The sequence below is a fragment of the Columba livia genome, chromosome 6 (assembly GCF_036013475.1).
Source record: "Columba livia isolate bColLiv1 breed racing homer chromosome 6, bColLiv1.pat.W.v2, whole genome shotgun sequence".
NCBI lineage: Eukaryota > Metazoa > Chordata > Aves > Columbiformes > Columbidae > Columba > Columba livia.
Window position 1 is genome coordinate 7,997,956 of NC_088607.1, and position 19,853 is coordinate 8,017,808.

At 39.9% G+C, this 19,853-nt stretch overlaps 1 protein-coding gene and 1 long non-coding RNA gene across 3 annotated transcripts in view; both read left to right on the forward strand.

Moving 5' to 3' along the window:
* The window catches only part of LOC135579748 (uncharacterized), a 24,067-nt gene extending 12,429 nt beyond the window's left edge, over window positions 1-11,638 (forward strand). The window contains exons 2-3 of the long non-coding RNA XR_010473419.1: window positions 2,617-2,696; window positions 11,289-11,638. This is a non-coding gene — a long non-coding RNA (uncharacterized LOC135579748). The remainder of the gene's footprint in view (window positions 1-2,616; window positions 2,697-11,288) is intronic.
* A 3,150-nt stretch (window positions 11,639-14,788) lies between these two features.
* Window positions 14,789-19,853, forward strand: part of GFRA1 (GDNF family receptor alpha 1) — a 144,954-nt gene continuing 139,889 nt past the window's right edge. The window contains exons 1-4 of one of the 2 annotated variants that reach the window (XM_065066922.1): window positions 14,789-15,022; window positions 15,264-15,533; window positions 16,615-16,917; window positions 18,217-18,300. In XM_065066922.1, coding sequence (XP_064922994.1) covers window positions 15,434-15,533; window positions 16,615-16,917; window positions 18,217-18,300 — 487 coding nt within the window. In that variant the 5' untranslated portion in view covers window positions 14,789-15,022; window positions 15,264-15,433. The other variant, XM_005508168.3, reaches the window with a different exon arrangement.

Here is a 19,853-nt window from a genome sequence, read left to right on the forward strand (position 1 = left end):
TCTCTGGGAACTTCCCAGTCCTCTGGAAATTCTTTAAGACAGGCTTTAGCAATTCAGAAATATCTTTGAATGTTTCCTGCAACTTATAAGCTGAAGAGGATGAGGTCTTATCAGCATAAACACACCTAAATGTTTAGTAAGTTCTTTCTGTATTGTGGCCAATACTCCATACGCCTTGTTGAGTTGGTGTAATTATGCCTCAAGGCACAATTCACTTTTCTGGGGAGCGCTGAAGGAAATATAGAATAGAAATGTATTGGTGTTCTCAGTATCATGTTCCACACCCTTTTCTAGTTCATAATGGATCTTCTCAAGAGTGACACAAAAATATCAGCATGGCCAAGAATTTCGCTGAGCTGCATAATTAAACCAAATAAGAAATTATTCTTGAGACACATTAGTAAAAAAGAGAGAACAGAAGTAAGAAGTAAGGAAACACAGAATAACAGGAATGAAATGGAGATTAACTACAATCAAGGTATGACTGAAGAAGTAAATGAATACTTTGTCTCATTTTTCAGTGGGGATAATATAGTGACTAAGAACAGCAAAAAGGGGCTTAAAGGAAGGAAGACAGAGCAATGGAAGTTTCCACTAGTGCGCTATCAGCTAAATATACCCACCTTACTATGACTGAATGGAGAGGGTTGAACAATACTCCTTTCAGGGCACTGAAAGTATTTGCAAACACAAATGCTGGTTTGCACGGAACACATTTGCAGGGATTTACATGTGTCTGTTCAATCCAGTGGTAGCTCAATACAGCTAAAGAATAATAAAGTTATTTTGTGTTTTCATAAAAGGGAAAAGAGGTGGTCAAATAAAATGCAGGCATAGTATTTTGACCACAACACCAAGCAAGGTCTTAAAGTAGATTTTGAAGGAAAAAAAATTATCAAGGAAGTGGAGGTAAATGGAAAGTGGGAAAAACTACAACATGGTTTTATCAAGGGCAGATCATATCACACTAATTTAATATCTTTCCTTGATAAGATAATTGTTCCAGAGAAGAGTAATGCAGTAGACCTAATCTACCTTGATCAAAATAAGGCATATCATTCCTTTTGGGAAGTTATTTAAGGTGGAGAAGATGTGCATTAATGCAAGAATTGTAGGGTGAATGAGGAACTGAGTAAAGGGTTACATTAAAAGAGGGTTCTGTTAAAAAAGGAAATATCAAAATGAAAGGTTTTTGCTAGTAGAATTCTTCTGGAACTGATCTTGGGACTGATTTAAGTAGTATTTTTGAACTTTGTAAAAGCAGAATAGGTATGGCATTAAGAGATGACACAACATTGGAATAGGGCTAGCATATCAGAAAAAAATTAATGACCTTATGGACTGACAAAATGGAAATGAAATAGTATAGAAAGCAGAAGTGGGTGCTTGGGTATTAACATGATGTTCTTTTAGTATAAGTCGGTGTCTTGATAATTTTCGGCGATAGGAAAGGGAAGAGGTTTAACACATTAGTTGGCTGTAGGGTGACTATGAGCCATCATTATGTCACGGCCATGAAGCAGTTCAGGGTGTATTAGATGAAGGATTTTCAGTTAAGATAATAAAGTGTTAATATTACTTTACAAGACACTGGTAAGACAACTCTCAGAATATTGTTTAGAGTTCTCATGACCCACATCGATTCACAGCAGGTGCAGAGTGGGATGTTCAGGGGAAAGGAGTACCTATTTTCTCAGCTGAGATGAAAATAGCTCATCTGGCAAAACAAAGCTTGAAAGGGCATATGGTTATATCTTTATAAGTACATGTGGGGGTAGATGTGAGGGAAGAAGACTTTTATGTTAACGGATAACACTATTTCAAGATCAGATACATACTAACAATTATGAATAGATGGGGAATTTAAAATAAAGTTCTTGGCAATCTGTGCAAAGCTCTGGAGCTGCTTTCCAGACAAGGTCATGGAGGCAGGGACCTGAACTACCTTCAGACGGAAATTTATAAATTATTGAAAGGATGTGTGTGACATGGTGAAGTGATCATGAGTCAGAATAAAAAGTTTGTGATGCAAAGCTTTGGATACTTATTGACATTGCCAGAGAAGTTTAAAGGGAAACTTGTTTTTGTATTTTCCTTACATGGTCCCTAAACAGGAATGTTTTTAATGGGTCCATGTGTCAGTTCTCCTGCATGTACCAGGACTTTTATGTTCCTTCTTGGTGTGTAGTATAGGACATAGGGGCTGCTCTTTCTTAAATGATAAGATTGGCAGCAGGTGAAAATGGGGCAGTTCATTAGGATTTCAGGTGTTAACTGGGTACAACTTGATTACATGCTCAGGCTTAAACTGATCACCTGATTGTAATCAGGAGGTGATTTTTTTTTCTCTAAGTCATATTGGCTGGGGTTATGGAGGGTATTGCTTTCCTCTCCAACATGGAATGGGATGTGAATTTTTACCTTGGGAAGTTCCTGCTCTTGCAGAATGCTCAGATGTGGCTTGTCAGGAGATCTTGTGACTTTAATGTCTTGTCCCGTACTCTGGCACACTGGTGGTTTTCAGCCTTATTCTCCTGAGATACAAGGGGATGTGATTATAATGTAGGACATTATTTCGGCGTGCTACAAGACTTGATTCTACGTTTGCTTCTTCAGATCTTTCAAGAATTTCCTCTGAATAAGAACTTCAGCATGGAGCTGAAGAAGAGGCAGTCAAGGAGACTTCATATGTATTGGTAAGTTTTGAAAAAGAAAAAGTTGATCATTTTTGTGGTCCAGATATTTCCAAGACCTTACAGCAGAAAAAGTCATGTAACTGGTGATTCTAGTTCAAAGAATATTTTAAACTATGTAGAGGTTATAATGTTTTGTTAAGTGAGATTCCCAGGGCTTTCTAGCTTAGGTGTTCCAGTAACACACAGATGGCTCATTTTATTAAATGATGGAGGTTCTTCAGACTTTATAAAGTCCATTTTAGAGCAACTGCAGACATTTTTTTTCCTCCTAATTTGGTTTCTTGACTGTTACTACCTGAAAAGGAATACTCAAAAAGTTAAAGTGACAGTGCTATATCTCATTAAGTGTATCAGGAGTCTATGGTAGTTAGGCTTCTAATTCACCTGTCATAGTTAAGGATGTAAACATACTGTATTTATAATGCTGAGTTCTAAAGATTGGTTTTTATCCAAATATGGATCCTCGGACTAGAGGCCATGAAAGACATAATGGTATTAAGAATCTACTAGGTAATTCAATGTGAATTACTGGTATACCTATGCTTGTGGTGGCTATGCTGACATCTCTCTTGCCACTGCTAAAACCAAGACATCCATTTATCTCTGTATTTTTTCTTGAATTCTGAATAAGCGTACTCTGAAACTGTGCAATTTATTTCTCATAACCTGTACGGTGATATCGATGTATCAGTTCTGTGGTGTGGTTTATCTCTTGCAAACCAGGAAGCTGGAGTTTGGAAGTTTTTTCTTAAATGTGGATTACTAAATGGCAGTATACTCTACTGCGAATCAGTCTGTCGCTCTTCTCGCGTTTGTCAGAGAAATAAAATAGCAAATTCATAAGTCGGGTCAAATCCAGTCTGTATCCATTTTCTCAAGTCCTATCTTGACATATTCAGATAAATTATCCTTTAGCAAAGAGATGGCCTGAAACATGTTTAGAAAACTAATGTCTCATAACTTGCCAGTCCTCCCAAATCCTCGTGTGGTATTTGCTTTGAATTAAGCAAATGCTTAGTTTGTTCTTTATATCGTTGTCTTTGTGGACCCCAGTGCTACAAGCCATGGAACCTTTTAAGAAATAGTTGGCAGTTGCATGGCATACATGATTTTCTAAATTCAGACCCCTTCTAGATGGAGAATGGTTACTCCCACATTTTTCAGTCCCTTTTGGTTACTATCTGAATCAGCAATAAAATAAAACTAACTCTTTTTATTATCATTTTAGATGCATAAATCCAGCTGAAAAGATTTTTTTCTAACAAATTGTGTGATTAAATTTTAGCCGAAAAGTTTATGTTGAGTCATTTTAAGTTAAATGTCAGATTGTTTTCATTTTAGCAGTTTAGGTAGCATAATACTTTTCTATCCTACCTGTTCCCGATTATTATTGTCGTTTAAGTTACTGTTATCAGAAAGGGTGAGGGTGACAGAACACTGGCCCAGGCTGCCCAGGGAGGTTGTGGAGTCTCCTTCTCTGCAGACATTCAAAACCCGTCTGGACACCTTCCTGTGTAACCTCATCTGGGTGTTCCTGCTCCAGCAGGGGGATTGCACTGGATGAGCTTTCAAGATCCTTTCCAATCCGTGACATCCTGTGATTCTGTGAAATTTATTTTCCTTTGATGCCACAGGAAAACTTTGATACCTAAATCGGGATTTGAGAAGCCTTTTATTAGGTTCCTGATATTAAAAAAAGAAAAAAGGTCCTTCTCCTAAACAGATGCCAGTATCTGTTGGCAGAATTTAGTTACTTCCTTGTCCTTTTACTGGTGTGCTGTGCATGTGTCCCAGGTCGCCTCAGCCTGAGTAGCAGAGCGTCTGGCCATCTCCTTTCAGCGTCCCTGTAACTTATATTTAAAAGTCCACCCACATCATGGAAAACGAGCTCTGCTATGTATAATGTAAGTCAGTACAATATTTCAGTGTTCATTAAAAAAAAAAAAAAAAGTACCATTCCAATGATTAAAAAATTAAAAAGTCTTTAACAGGTAGCTCTGATAGTCCAGTCACATAATTTTTCTAACCATGAAGACCTCTCTATTAGTTCTTTATCACAAAGCTCAAAGTGTAATAGGACCTTTTTGGCCCCCAGCGACTGGAAGATTTCTGGGCATATTCCAAATTTACTGGCCAAGTCTTGGCAAACATTGCAAACCATGTTCAGTAAAGCAGCCAGGGAGCCAGTGTCCCCTCTCTGTCTGACCAGTACTTGTCACCTTGGCCACCAAGTAGGCAGCTGGACATATTTAGACCTCCCTGTCATGTATTCATGTTCTGGTAAGCATGTTCCTGTCTCCATATATCACAAGATTTTTGGATACCAACATCTTGGCTGGATTCAGAACCATGACTAAGTCAAAGTCTTTTTTAATTGATCTCTTCAGCCATGATGTTTCACCTTCACTTTAGGATTTATGTACTTGGGACTCCTCTTAGTTGAAATTATCACTTAAAGATGTTCAAGGGAGTTAAATAGACTGAGGGGAAACTTCTGTCTGCTTGACACTTCTTTTAAACAATTTTAGTCAATATTGATCAAGTGGGACATTCCATATAATGTGGAAATCTTACAGAAAGAGAGTTTGTGGTTATTTATGGAAATCTTGCAGGAAGAACACTTTTGGTTATTTCTCTAGGAGTAAAGAAAAAATATTACATTATCTTCCTGCAGGGATTACTTGTTATTTTTTTTCTTTTTTCCATGGGATAAAAGATGATTGAAAAATTAAGCTAATTTTTTTCCTTTAAGAAAAGTTCTAAACCTCAATTTTAAATTAATATTGACTGGGCAGTCAGCACATTTTCATCTTTCCTTCAGTACAGTGTCTCTTTGCTGAAGCGAGCTATTTCAGGTGTCTGAGAAAGTATTGCTTAATGCCTGCGAGCACTGGCAGAAATCAATAACTTTGAAATTTGCGCTATTTGTAGTTTGTTTGGTATATCACTTTAATTCAGTCTGTTCACAGTAGAATAAATGTGGGCATGTACAACTGCCACAAAGAACATAAATGTGTTGAATAATATTCCTTTAAATTGTAGAAAGAATATAATTTTGATATTTGTAATATTAACTGTATCTTTATTAAAGCTCTACAAAAGGGTGCAAAGTGTCACAAGAAATAGCATTGTTTTGGTGGTTATATATAACCTGCAGATAGTGACCACAATCACACTAAAAGAAGTTGTTCATATTGAAGATTTTTAAAAATAATTTATTAAATATACCATATATTGAAAAATGTGGTTTTTCCTTCATTAATTTTAGTTGGGCAAATAATTAGGAAAGCAGTGCTGTCAGTAACATGAGCTTTTAATATTAAGAGCAGCAACACAAAAGGATTCCGAATTGTGTTTTGAGAAGAGAAAAAGGATGCTGAATTTGAGTGTTGCATTTTCCAGTAGACAGAGGCAGCTCTGAAATTCAGTTTTCATATTGCACAGGTATCTGCATCTCAAAGATGAAATTTATTTACTGTTGTTATAGAAATGTATGGACAACTCTGACTTTGATCATCTATCTCCAGAGTCTATTTAGTGATAATGAGAGGACTGTAAGCATTTTCAACAAGTAAAATTTGAAGAAGTTTAAGCATCCAAATGTGAGAATTCAATTAAAATGCAACTGTATTCTATCTGAATGGGAACTATAAAAGGCTGAATTAGGCTGAATATCTAGACATTTTAACATATTCCACCAAAAAGCACAAACTATGCATTTTCAACTAAATCTGTGGTGATGCAGGGAACTCGATACCCTGCGATGAACAGCTTGCTTCTTTCTGCTTCCCCTTGTGTTCTACAGGTCTCCATAAACTACTGTGGCCCAGCTAACTACCCCAAAAGTAAATAATTTAATATGCCATCACCTACCAGTTTAGTCTGACATTTAGAATTAAGTTCTCTCTCTCAAAATGTTTTCACCAAAACTGTTTGATTCTAACGTTATAGTTCTAGCCAAGGCTGTAGTCTCCTTTCTAACTCTCTGTGACAGTGCAGAAGTAGCGCCTGCTTCAAAGCATTTACAACATATGTAGTAAAGACCAAACTGGAAGGCAATTGTGATTAAGCAGTTTACGAAGACAAAATCTGCATCTCAACGATCGAAGGATATATTCCAGGGAAATGCAAAGGTTTCTGTTCATGAGGATGTCATAGTTTGGGTCAGGATAAACTAAGTGCATGCATGAGTTACCACATGACAGATGAAACTATGTGAGGTATTGTTCTGTTTGTTAACCGTGACTCTTCTACAGAGTTTGCCATGAATATCCAGAGTTATAGGAATGTGGTGAGCTCTGTTTCCCGTTGCCTTGCTGACAGGAGCAGTGGTTATCTACAATATGAAGGACCAGGGTGTTATGTGTGGTGGTTGTGAGCTTGGTCCCAGCCAGCCCAGAAGGTCCTCCACAGTCAGGTATCCCTGAAAGTTCAGTTGCGCTCCCTTTTCTTGATGAATAAAGTCGGAAAAAGAACTCAAATGTGCTGCGCTGGCATCTGTCAGGATGCTCTGACTAGCTCAAGTCTCACATTAGACAGAGTAGAATGTAATCAAGTTCAGAAATAATTATATTAATCACAGTTGCTTTGGATTTTTGTAATTCTGGGAGCATCATGCGTACATTTCATTCTGGCAAGGTGCCATTATTGTTCATGTTTTTGAGAAGCTTGCATTATTTTGTTTACAAACAGTGATCTACTGGATAATTAGCTAGGTCAGAAATGTTGAGGGGTCACACTGTGAGCATGTAAGTAATTTGTTACAGCTTTGAATTTATTATGAAGTATTTACATTTTATCTTGACGTTTTGTCTGCAGTTTTTTCTTTCATAAATTAATAACTCAGAAATTCCTATGAAAATAAGTTCATCAGAAACTTCTTTACTTGGGTCTGCAAATTCCCAGCCTTTTTGCCATTTATAAAATAAATTGCATGTCTCAATTACTCATATGTACATCTACTGCCGTGTTCAGAAGTATGGCTTTAGAAATATTTTCAGGTATGGCAACCAAATAGACATTTGACAATCTTGTGTGCTGGATGCTCTTCCAATTTATATCACAGGATGAGCCATTAACCATTTCTAGGGTCAGGACACTGTCCTTTCAAGTGCTTTATAGACAGAGTATAGATTAACCTTCATGCTCTGGAGCACGTTATTCCCTTTAGTGGACCAATAGTTACTCATCAGAGTCCAGGAATACCTGAGCTAGTGTGATTTAAATGAAGTAAAATTGAAGCAAGGTGTAAATTAAAATAGGTGCTTATTTAACCTGCGTTTTTTTTTTCAAAGAAACTGCTAATTTCAAACTTTATGCCAAGTGTCAGAAAGGCGTCCCAGGACAACAGAAAAGATGCCTGTGTGTTCTCCGTAGTCTGGCTCCTGCATCCTGGCCATCTAGAGGGAGGAGGAACAAGAAGCTTCTGCAGTGGATGGTGAGGCAGGCAGGACAAAGTCAGCAAGGGCTGGAGAGATGGGTGCTCGGGGTTTCTCAGAAGCACTGAAGCTCCTCTCTCTGAATGCCCGGCCAGACCCAAAGGCGAGCTTTGGAGGTCATGAAAAAAGACTTCAGTAACTCTAGGAAAATCTGAGTAAATTTCTTCCAAATCAGGAAACCACTTGGAGAAAAAGACTCTTATTCCATCCATGCAGCAGTGGTGAAAAGACTTGTTTTCAAACCTTGTATTTAGGCAGGCCCGCTCAGCTAAAATGAATTTTCTCTCTACTAAAAAGGAAATCTCAGTCTAATCAGTTATTTTCTGTTCTAACAGAATTGGGTTTGAGATTAGAAGGCTCTGGTGTGTCTGCTTAAAGAAAATGGCAAATCCACCTTCATATCCCTCACAGATGGACAATAGCGTGCAGTCCTTTATATTTGGTTACCTTTACTGCCAAGTTAGGATACAGTTCATTCAGGAATATTTGGGATGTGGTTACATGTAAATAACCTGAGCAAGAATCAAGTTTAAACAGCATCCAGGAAGTGTGAATAGTTCAGCTTCATAATTTAAAAGTATGCATTGTTGTTTTTCAACTGAATTATGTCTGCTAGTAAAACTGCAGGACAGAGGCAGGCATGCCATTGTAAAAGCTTTTTTATTGGTGTTACCAGCAGGTAACTATCCATCTAAAGAAAGTGCTGTAGATTTAACTGTGCACCACATGATTAAACCAGGAAAATTTATTTAACAGATAGAGCTGGAGTTGATGTAATGAACACTTGCAGAAAAGCGTGGAGGGAAGAAACTGCAAGTAACATCAGTTAAGACTCTGTCTTTCAGAGTTGCCTTTCAGACTGGTCTGTTGTGTTCACTTTTCTGGTGTATACAGTGCCCAGTGGGTATTCTGCTGCCATCAGAATTTTACAGAAGCAGTAGCAGAGAAGCCACATAGAGATTATCTGGTATTTTAGTAGAACGCACAGGTCTTGATTTTCAACACTGTTTCCAGCTGATGATCAACTGGGTTACAGGAAAATTATCTATCTTGTCACAAGGTTCTTCCTAAGCAAAATAAAAATGCATCTGTTAATTAAGGAGCTGTTCTTGCTGACTCAAGAAATATCTTTTCATCCCGTATTTATTGAATAGATTTTACGACTAAAGGTATAATTTTGAATTGTGTTCTGTGCATTTATTTTTCCTGAAGTGTTTGCAGCTCTTCAGGAAATTGTGTAACCAAACCAATGATCACCTCGCCCACCCCCTCACATAATAAAGAAATCCAACACAACAACATACCAAATAAAAAAGCCCACGAAAACACTAGACACACAGTCTGTCCCCCAGCCCAAAGCCCAACAATGCAAACAAATCCCACCCCCCAAAAAACCCAACAAAAAATCCCAAACAAAAACCCAACAAAATCCACAAAGAAACAATAAAACCCCGAATATCACCATACCTTTAGCAGAGAGACTGCTGCATGAAGCTGATGGCAGATACCTGAGAACAGTCAGTTTTGCTTTCTCTGTGGGACAAACTCTTAAGGCATTTACAACACTAGTTTCTACCACTTCCATTTTTTTCTTGATCTTCTTTCACCTCAAATATAAATCTCTTGAGACTTTTTGTACCCTAAACTTCTCACCTCGGAGACTGTAGAAATTAATACTGACAGAGTCGCAAACCTTTTGAGAAACTTCCAATAATATTACGATTTTGGTGATATTCACCATCAGGAAAAAAAAAATCTATTTTACTTGTCAGGGCTAGTCGAGCAAATGTACAGAAAATACAGTTTCGAAAATCCAAGATGATAACTTTGCCTTTGGTCACTAAATTCTAAAATGACTTTAACCTCTATGCATCTTTTTTGACTTCCCTACAGAGGGCAGGAGTCTGGGCAGATTGGGTCCTACAGTTTAGAATAAGACATGTACAGTAAGTGAAAGCAAGATGTTCCTCAGTGACTTAATATTCTTTGCTTTGTAAATGAACAGTGAAAGGTGAATACCCCTCACTATCTAGAGCTGTGCACATCTGAAAATAAAATCTCTCTGCATTTTACACACTGTTGTATACACAGATATTTTATCTCTTTCAATTAAACATGGGGGGATCAACCTACCTGTAAGTGAAGGACTGTGCAAATGCAAGATAGCAGCATTTTCATTTTTTACGTAGGTTTTCTCAGACGCTCTGATTTCAATGTTCTGAAACGTTAATGCCTTCCACAATTATGGTTTTAAAACTGCCTGCATGTTTTACTCCTACAGCAACAGACAATTAGAACAAGTAATTTTCTAGAGCTTTAGTTTTTCTGCAAAGACTATTAGGTTCACCAACATAAATATATTCTACACAGTATAAGGTTGGGTTTCCTGTCCTGTGTTTCTGGACTGAGTATTTTTGACAGGACCGAGTTGCTAGTAATCACAGAAATTTAAAAAGATAAAAGCGAAGTTTCAAGTTAACAAATTGAATTATGATCTTGGTTGAATCACATTAGTTGCTAATGCCCATGGGATGCTAAAGGTTGATACGGCTGGCATATGGTTTAGAAGCTCAAGTTTCAAATGATGCTGTTCCAGCATCTGAAATGTATTGCTCTAGATTTTATACGCACTTGAATTACTGCTACTTAATAAAAGATATATTTTTGTTTTCATCTTTTATACTTTTACGTGTGTCACATCAAGTTCCTTTGCTGACTGTATCCTCTTGTGCTGTGGAACTGAGCGCGTAGTTTTGCTGCAGAGGCCAGGATCACGTCTCCCACAGCAGCATGAGTTGCCTCTGCAGACAGCTAGAGGGCTGTGTTATCCCATTTTTAAAGCAAAAATACATAAATCGATGGATACAACTGTTCTCAGTTTGTCTTAACAACTTTTTCCTTACCAGTTTGGGCAAACATCAGTGTCTATGCCTGTATTCATTTGCATAAGATACAGAACTTCACAAGTGGCTGCAGTTTTGTCCTTATTTTTGAATCTTTAAGTCTAACTAGTATGTTGTGCTTCTTAACTACAAGCTCTCTGAATTGCATTGTACGGTTTCAGTGTTTATGTATCTATCCTACTGAAATCATAATCAGGTCACATGTTAGATATAAGGAATTTTGCAGCTTTATTTATTTTTTTTTCCCCCAGGTGGTCTGTGTTACAGAAACACAACCGCTGGTTTGGACAGGGAAGCAAGAGTTCAGCACAAACTTCCTGGCCAAGAACAGCTGTGGGAATTCACTACCAGGTCAGATTAAACCGGGGCTGGGAGGACACACGGGACTTTCTTTTCTTATACTTTTGCATCAATTAAGTCACTCAGTGATCTAGATTGTACTTCCATATGGTTTTTATTTGATTACTGTGTGAATTCTCATTGCTTACTTTGCTTTTATGTTTTTCCTGATACTTACCAAAAGCTCTAAACCCAAATAAATGACAGGTTCAGTAAAAACTCAATCTTGCTTTTGTGCTGCAAAAACCCATTCAAGGCTTCATAAGCCCCTCAAAATTGATTTTTGGAGCACTGTTATTTAATCTGTCTTTTACAAAACTTTAATGCCTTGAGCAAATCCTTCTTGCCTTATTCCCACCACTAGGCACTTTGACTTCATGGTAAACAGATAAACGTAAGACAAAAAAATGCAATTCAGATTGTTCCCCCAGTCCCTAGTAATTCTCTAACTTGTCTATTCTCCCTTTCTCATTATTGAATAAAGCCTCCTGTGTAAACAGTACTTTTTGTGCTCCCATGGCACACAGACTTTTTCCCATCAGCTGCTTGCTCCCCCCGACCTGCTATATCTGACTCATTAGTTCAGCTTCAGCTTTGCTTCACCTATTTAATCTCCAAAGAATTATATTTAAAGTTCATGGCACTGCTCTTATTCTCAGCATACTTTCTCTTCACATATCTACTGGGCCTGCAGATAATATTGTGTAACTTTCCCTGGGCTCACTGGCTCCAACTTCAATATTTTCTTGCAAGGTTCAGTCTTTAAAAGGAGGTCTATGGCAGAAAGGGCAAAGGGAATCTGCGGGCTCAGTACCACACAACCCTGACTGCAAGTGTGGTTTAATGCTGTATCCAGAGCATTTGGGTCCAGCCAAGGGGACAGGAAAACTTAAAAGTGTCCATAGTTAGGGGTTCACTTATCTTGACCTACTCAGAAAAAGCAGTGTTTGAAACACTATTTTTTTAAAAGAAGTTTTTGTATGAGATAAGCCCTCTATCCTGATTACTTCATCTTTTCTTTATTAAAGGTTTTCCATGAAAGAATACTGGCTAAAGTAGATAACTAGAAAGAAGCAACTAACATTACATAAAGACTGAAGTACTAGCAGTTAATGCTGGCAGCAAGTAGCTTGAAGTAGTTAGTACTGTCTTCCACATTATTTATATTGTAATGGCCTTTAAACAGTAACTCAGTGGTGATTATGTTGTCATCTGTCTTCTAAGGAAATGTTTGCCCCTACCAGCTGTACCTTATATATTAGATTAATTGTTCTGAAACTTCTTTATAAAATTCGATCAACAGAGTAGAAAACCAGCTTAAATATCTTTAAAATGTTCATGTTAAGGTCCTCTGTATTATTAGTTTTTTTAATTATTAATTTTGATTGTCTTATGGAGTGATTGTCAGATACAAATTGTAAGGTGGACCTTGGCTTGACTGAAATCAACAGCCAAGCATCTATTGACTTAATTTTACCCCAAAGTAAGTGAAAGGCAATTGGAAAAAAATGGGTGAAGAGCAGAAGGATTGACTCCAGCCACAGAGTGGCTTATGGATGTTGTTTGCCATCTTTAAAAATTCGTAAAAAAACCTGAAAATGACCTGTAGCAATGATTTGTGGCAGAGTATACTCTGTCTGGTAAGCAATACTAATACAACATGGCACTCCAGTTCAGGAAAGCTGCCTGCCTTGAGTGTTAATGTGACACTCTGAGCAACTGTAGGTAGCGTGGACTTTCCCCTTGATGTTTTTTTTTTTCAGAACATGGTTGCATTTGAAAACTTTTTTGGATTAAGACATTTTAACGTTTTTTTCGCTTTGGGTGATAGTTTTTCAGAGGTGAGCCAAAATACTGGGGAGAGGAGTGCTTAGTGACAATATTCAGAATTTTGGATGCATGGTTTCCAGCTGTCTTGTTATTTCTGAACTGTCAATAACTTTTTTTTTAAACACTTCAACCATGACTTCAGTTTCACTGTAATAGTAAACACCCCACAAAAGCTGTATTTTATAACTGTGAAAGTACCTATTAATATAGAGCTTTGCAAAGTGTTGCTTTTATATACCAAATAATACTGGGTGTGCACATGTGTGTGTATATGTATGTATTCAGGACATGAATGCTTGAATGGTTTTGTAAATAGTGTCCTGGATTTCAGTCTTATTTTCACTTGCTCTGCTGTGAATGTTGTAGCTATTCCTGACTTGTAAATAACAGGAGAATAATGCTACTTATGTATTAGACATACAAATAACTTATATACAAAGCTTATAATGTGCCATAATGGTGTCAAAATTATCAGTGAAGAAGTTATCTCTCTACATCACCCAGTTCAATTTGTACTGCAGTGTTCGGAAGGCCAACTTGTTTCACTAAATACCAGCTACTTCAAAAAAGTGGCAGGAGAGGAAAAAACAGACCAAAAAAAAAGCTTCCACTTGGGTTCTGTGAATGTTGTATTCTCTGTATATCCTGGCATATGCTGAGCTTTTAAATAAGTGTTTCTGAAGTACCTTACAACAGTTTAGCTCCATCTGCCATCCAGCTTTTGCTGTAAAAGTGGCCAGCCTGATCATCTTCCATCTCATGAGGCGAGGCAAACTCCTTTAGGCAAAATTTATTGTGAGAATTCCTTAAGTCAAATGGGCCAAATAGCTTGTTGACAAAATTACCAAGTAAAGTATATACTGTTTTTTTTTTTTTTTTTTTAACTTAATCAAATACATTTGGTTGCAGCTAAAACATAAAAACACCTGAATCAATTTCCCACATACAAAAACACGGAAATCTGGAAACTGATGCTATTTTAGGCTAATTGCATTTTGTTGGGTTTCGGGGAAGTGCTCCATAGTAGCAACTGTGGGAAAACCACTAAATAGTTCTCTGTTTGAACCATCTGTCACGAAGATGGGACATATGTTCGCTTTGTTTATTCAGGAGCCAAGTGGAAGCCGATACACTCGGCTCAGCCCCGGTCCAGGCCCGCTCCGCGCCGAGCTCCGCGGGGAACGCGCGTCCCGCCTCCCACGGCCGCCGGGGCTCAACCCGCGCCGGGCGGCACTTCTTCCGCAGGGCTCCGCGGGCGCGGGGCCTGCCCGAGCAGGGCTGCGGGGAACACACGGGCGCTCGTCCCGCCTCGCCGCTCCCCGGGGTCGCAGCGGGACGCCCCGGTACACGCATGGGGAGGCCGTGGCCGCCGAGCCCCGGTGGAAGGCGGGAGCGAGCGGGAAGCGGGGTCACCCCCGCCGGGCGCGGGCAGCGGCTCCCGCCGCGCTGCATCTCCCGCTGCTCGGTCAGTTGGTGGCGGCTTCCGCTCGGAAACGTCCCCGCCGCGCCGAGCGCCCCTGGGCGCTGTGCTCGGGGCGCTCCCGGAGCCGCGGCGGCTCCTCTCCGGTCGGCGCCCTCCCCGCCCCGTCCCAATTCTCCCCGCCAAAGTTTGGCAGCCGCTGCCGGCAGCGCGGCACCTGCCCCCACCGCGCCCCGACCCGGCGGCGGAGGCGAGCGCACCGCGCAAAACTGCGCGGCGCCCCATCTCTTCGCCCCGCCGCAAGCCAATAAAGTTGCGGATTAAGAGGCGGAAGAGGCGAATTCCCCCGGGGGGGAGGAAAGATCGGGCAGCCCTGGGGAGCCGCAGCCAAAGCCTGTAAGTGCCTCCGGGGCTGCCAGCAGCTCGCCCCGGCTGCGCGGCCGGGGGCGGGCGGGCGCCTCGGATCTCGTTCCCCCCCACCCTCGTGTGTGCTCTCGGTCCCTCCCTGGGAACAGGCGCTGCCCACCCAAGGAGGCGACCGGCGCTCCTGCCCCGCTGCCGCTTGCTCACTCGCACACACATATACCCGTGCGTGCGCCTCTCCCTCCCTCACTGAAATCAGTGCTTGTGTTTTCAGGTTGCTTAGACCTGAAATCTAAGGGAAAAGCTCAGCGTTTGCGTCGCCGCTCCTGCCGCTGCTGGTGGTAGCGGTGAAGAGGAGAGAGGGATTTTTTTTTTTTTTTTTCCTTTGAATTCAATGGATCTGAACTTGGAGTCTTTGGACCTCGGCGGTTTTGGAATATCTACATGCTGATTGTCTTTGTTGTGTCGTATCAGCTCGTTTGGGGAAACCATCCGGACACCAAGATGTTTCTCGCTATCTTGTACTTGGCTTTGCCCTTAGTGGGTAAGTTGCTGGCGTCTGATTTCTGTCTGTACATCGCTTCATAAAGCAAAGCATAGGGTTTATGGGATCAGATGCCTGACAGTTGTCAGTCTATTGTTTAGGGAGAACAGTGAAGTTTCCAGTAGTTTTAACAGCTCTGCTTCACATCAGTTAACCCCCGTCTACATTTGAAGCTCTGGGAGATAACGGACTTAGATACTCGTTTGCCTAGCCTCTTGTTAAATTGAATTCTCACAAGTTACAGGCAAACTTTTGGTTTTAATAAAATAAGGCTGCTTGGGGAGGATTGGAGGGGTGACAAGAGCCAGCTGAAGGGTTGTATCTCCACCTGAGCCTGGCAGGCTGCCCGAATGCGAGTGGTTTGCAGCCTGAACTGGTTTCCCTTCCACAGGAGAAGGTTGCATTTCCATTTGTGCTTTTCTGAGGGAGCGTGACAGGGGGCACGATGGAGAGGAAAGAGTTAATGTAATTTGCTTTGTTCTCCTGCAAAAGCATCATACGTGGAGAGAAATGGAAGGGGGAGTTATAAATTCTACCTTTATGCGTATAGAATAAGCAAAAATGTGCACAGCCTTTAAAAAGTGACTGACGCAAAAAGAGGCTAATATCAATCAGTGAGGATACTTATCTATCTGAGCGGGTTGTTTGTGGATGTAATTGAAATTACAGCAAAGCTCTTGTGGAAAGTGAGGAAGAATATTTAACCCCTCAGTTAAACACTCAAATGGGGAGGTTATTTGTTTCACCAAAGCGGATCTAAGGAATAATGCATGCTCGTTTTGTCGGGCACATTAACCCTTGTGGGTTTTCTTTCCTTTTTGTGTTTTCTCATAAATCAACCAGCAGGCTTAAAAGATGCTGTTTTCTTGGGCTTCCACAAAAGTGGATCTAAAACAGTGAAAACCCCATGGGCCTTTTCCTAAGGTGTAGTCGCATGAAGCCAGGAGCTTCGCAAGGTGCTGCCCTGGCGCTGACTGCATGAAGAGGTGCCTTGTGCTTCCCAGATGTCTGCTCCGGAGCCCTGGTTAAATCAGCCTCATCCCTCAACGAGAGTTTCTTGGTTTGTGTCTCCTCTCTCTAGATGTACTTCTGTCCACAGAAGTGAGCGGGCTGCCTGGCGGGGACCGCCTGGACTGCGTGAAAGCCAGCGATCAGTGTCTGAAGGAGCAGAGCTGTAGTACTAAATACAGGACACTGAGGCAGTGTGTAGCCGGCAAAGAGAGCAACTTCAGCCGGGCGACAGGCCTGGAGGCAAAGGACGAGTGCAAAAGCGCCATGGAAGCTCTCAAGCAGAAGTCTCTGTACAACTGCCGCTGTAAGAGGGGCATGAAAAAGGAGAAAAACTGCCTGCGCATTTACTGGAGCATGTACCAGAGCTTACAGGGTACGTTGCAAAACACAGAAACGTTACGCTCCCCTAATGCAGTGTGTGATTTTTGCAGCCCCTCACATCCGCAGCTAGTTACTGCCACTGAGGCTAAACCGAGGGTCTGACCCCATAATTCACATTCTGCTCTTCAGCTGCAAACTGAGGACCTTTCATCCGACTCAAGAACAGCTGCTGCTCCGTCTCCTGTTGTTGGGAAATCCACAATGAGGGTTTCCTCCAGGGGACCCAGCTGACCTTTCTAAACCCAAGTAAAAAGATAAGGGCACTAGCAAGTGCAAAAGCTACAAAAACAATCATTTGGAGACTTTTTCCTAAGAATATTTAAACTCCTTAATTAGGACTCACCTAATGAGATCACAGGACACTGGAACTAGTTTCTTAGCTCTTTGTTGAAAGTTAAATGTAATATGAAGACGAGCTGTATTTTAAGGCAAAGTTGATTCTTTTGTGTATTTGCTAGAAATATTCCCTTGGCATGCTGAGGTAGAAAAAAAGAAGTTTGTGCTTCCTAGAGCACGTAGAAGTCCCAGTTAGAAGAGATATGACAGTGATTGACTTGGGACTTCTGTTCTTGATGTCACTGGCAAATTTCCCATAGTCTACTGAGAACAGTCAGTCAGGTCCTTATATGACATATATCATTTTTAGCTCTGCTTTGCTCTGGCCCTGGACCTGAAGATGCAATTTTTCACTTCAGTGTGGTCCCCATTTTAACCATTTTCTGTAGCTACTTCTGCCAAAAGGGAAGTCATCCCTTTTTGTTCATTTATCCAAGCATCAACTGGAATGTTTTAATGAGTCTATGTATATTTTTGTTCTGGCTTTCGTGATAAATTACCCTACACTTGGATGTTTTCTACATCATAAAAAGTTTCTCTTCTGACAGCATCTTGTTAGGAGTGTTTTATTCCAAAGATGTTATGTTTTGGCTATTACCTGGGCTGCCCCTCTGAAAAAAAGCTGTGCTGTTAGTGTGAATGAAGAGGTACATCCCTGCTACAGCTTCTCTCCTGCTGGTGTGAGGTGGGACAGTCCCTGTGATGTCACAGGCTGTCTCTGCAAATTATGACCTTATCCATGGAGGAAGGAGAGAAAAGAACTATTGACAGGGATAAACAACTTGCTTCTTTCAGGTGTTTTTATAGATAATGCTTTGAGAAGAAATAGTCACACAAATTAGAGGGGAACACCTTCTGTGGTGGCAGAGTGGTTTCATTTCTGAGTGAAAGCAAACAACTGAATCTTATCTTGAATTCTTGTATTAAAAAAAATTCAAATATTTTTTGTCTTTAGGAAATGACTTGCTTGAAGATTCCCCTTATGAACCAGTTAACAGCAGACTATCAGACATATTCAGGTTAGCACCAATTGTATCAGGTAAGCAAACTTAAAATTCTTTAACTGAAACATGATTATAATCTGCTGCTTTGTAGTTGAATGATGTGACTTTCAAGCAATACTCTCAACTAAAAAGAAATGGTAATGGCTTTCTGGATTTAGGAAGTTCATGATATAGTTGGACCAAAGAAAACACTAATTGGTTTTGAAATAATAACTAAACCTGAAAGAGTGCTTGGCAGGATGGCAATTTGTATTCTTTTAGAGTCATTCTTGACAATAAATGCTAAATTTTCCTGTAGGTGGCAATCTGATTCCCTGCGTTCCTAATTTACAAATCAGTTCCTTTTTGGGAATGTGGTCAGTGCAAGTTACCTCCCATTGACATTAAAGAAGATCAGAAGATAAATCTTTCAAATGTTTGCATAAGGGAATGCTTTATGGTTTCATACATTTTTGTTTGAAAAAGAGATTTCAGAATTAAGGCTTGTCTTCTTCTCTGGAACTGCTGCCTGTTTAAAGAGCCTGTTCACAACATCCTTCTTTTTCTAATTTTGCTCTGAATATTTTTTGTTGCTGTGTGGCTGTCTTTCAGAACTTGTTTATAGTAATTTGAATATGTTGCTCTCTAAACTATGCTGTTTGTTTTCTATAAACCCAAATTACACTAATTTCAGATCATATTTTTGAAGCAATGAATTTTGGGCACTGATAGGGGCTACATGTTGGAATTTGTTCTCTTCTTTTGGAGCTTCAGAAAGTCTTATGAGGATGCAGTTTGCACTCAGGACCTTTGTTTATAGTTCAATGTGTAAGTCTGACAGTGTTGAAGCTATAGGTGACTGGCATGCCATGGATAAGCATTAGTAGATTGCCCTTTAAAAAAAAGAAGAAAAGAGCAAAGAGAGTGGCTTGACCAATTTTCAGAAGTACTTAGACTTTTTAGGACCTTAAGTCTCATTAAAGCCAGGAGGACTGAGGTTGTTAAGTATTTAATGGTACAGATTTTCAAAGGCATATAGACACATAAAATGTAGATAACTGCCCATTGGGATTTTCAGAGAGGACTAAGTGATTTAAATAGGTGTTAGATGCCCAGGCAGTTTTAAAAATTCTAAGTGCTTAATGCATCTTTAGATATCTTAATGCCTTTGAAAAACCAGCCGTTTAGTCACTTTTCAAAATGTGACTTCACATCTTTTGAAAGCATTATGCTAGTTTGGTGAGCAAGTCTGTTGGAGATATAGTAGAGAACAAAGATTAATTTCTGAAGAATCTTTATTTTATTTTGTATTGCTTAAATACCCCAACTTAATACAAAGCAAAGACAAAATCAGTGCAGAGGAATTTCGGGCTGTTTTCTTAAAGAGTGTGTTCAGCCTGCTGAGGGCTAAATTCTAACCTACCTTAGCAGTTTTATCATCTCCATAGGAATCATCTCTATGTATGCTCTACTTTTTGGTTATTTTTTTAGATTCCTTATTTGCTTGCAAAATAATTATCTTTAAAACGTATTTTTTTTCCTGTTTGTTCCGTGCAACAATGAAATAAGATGTATTTGCCAACAAGCGATGTCCATCCTACCACAGTCC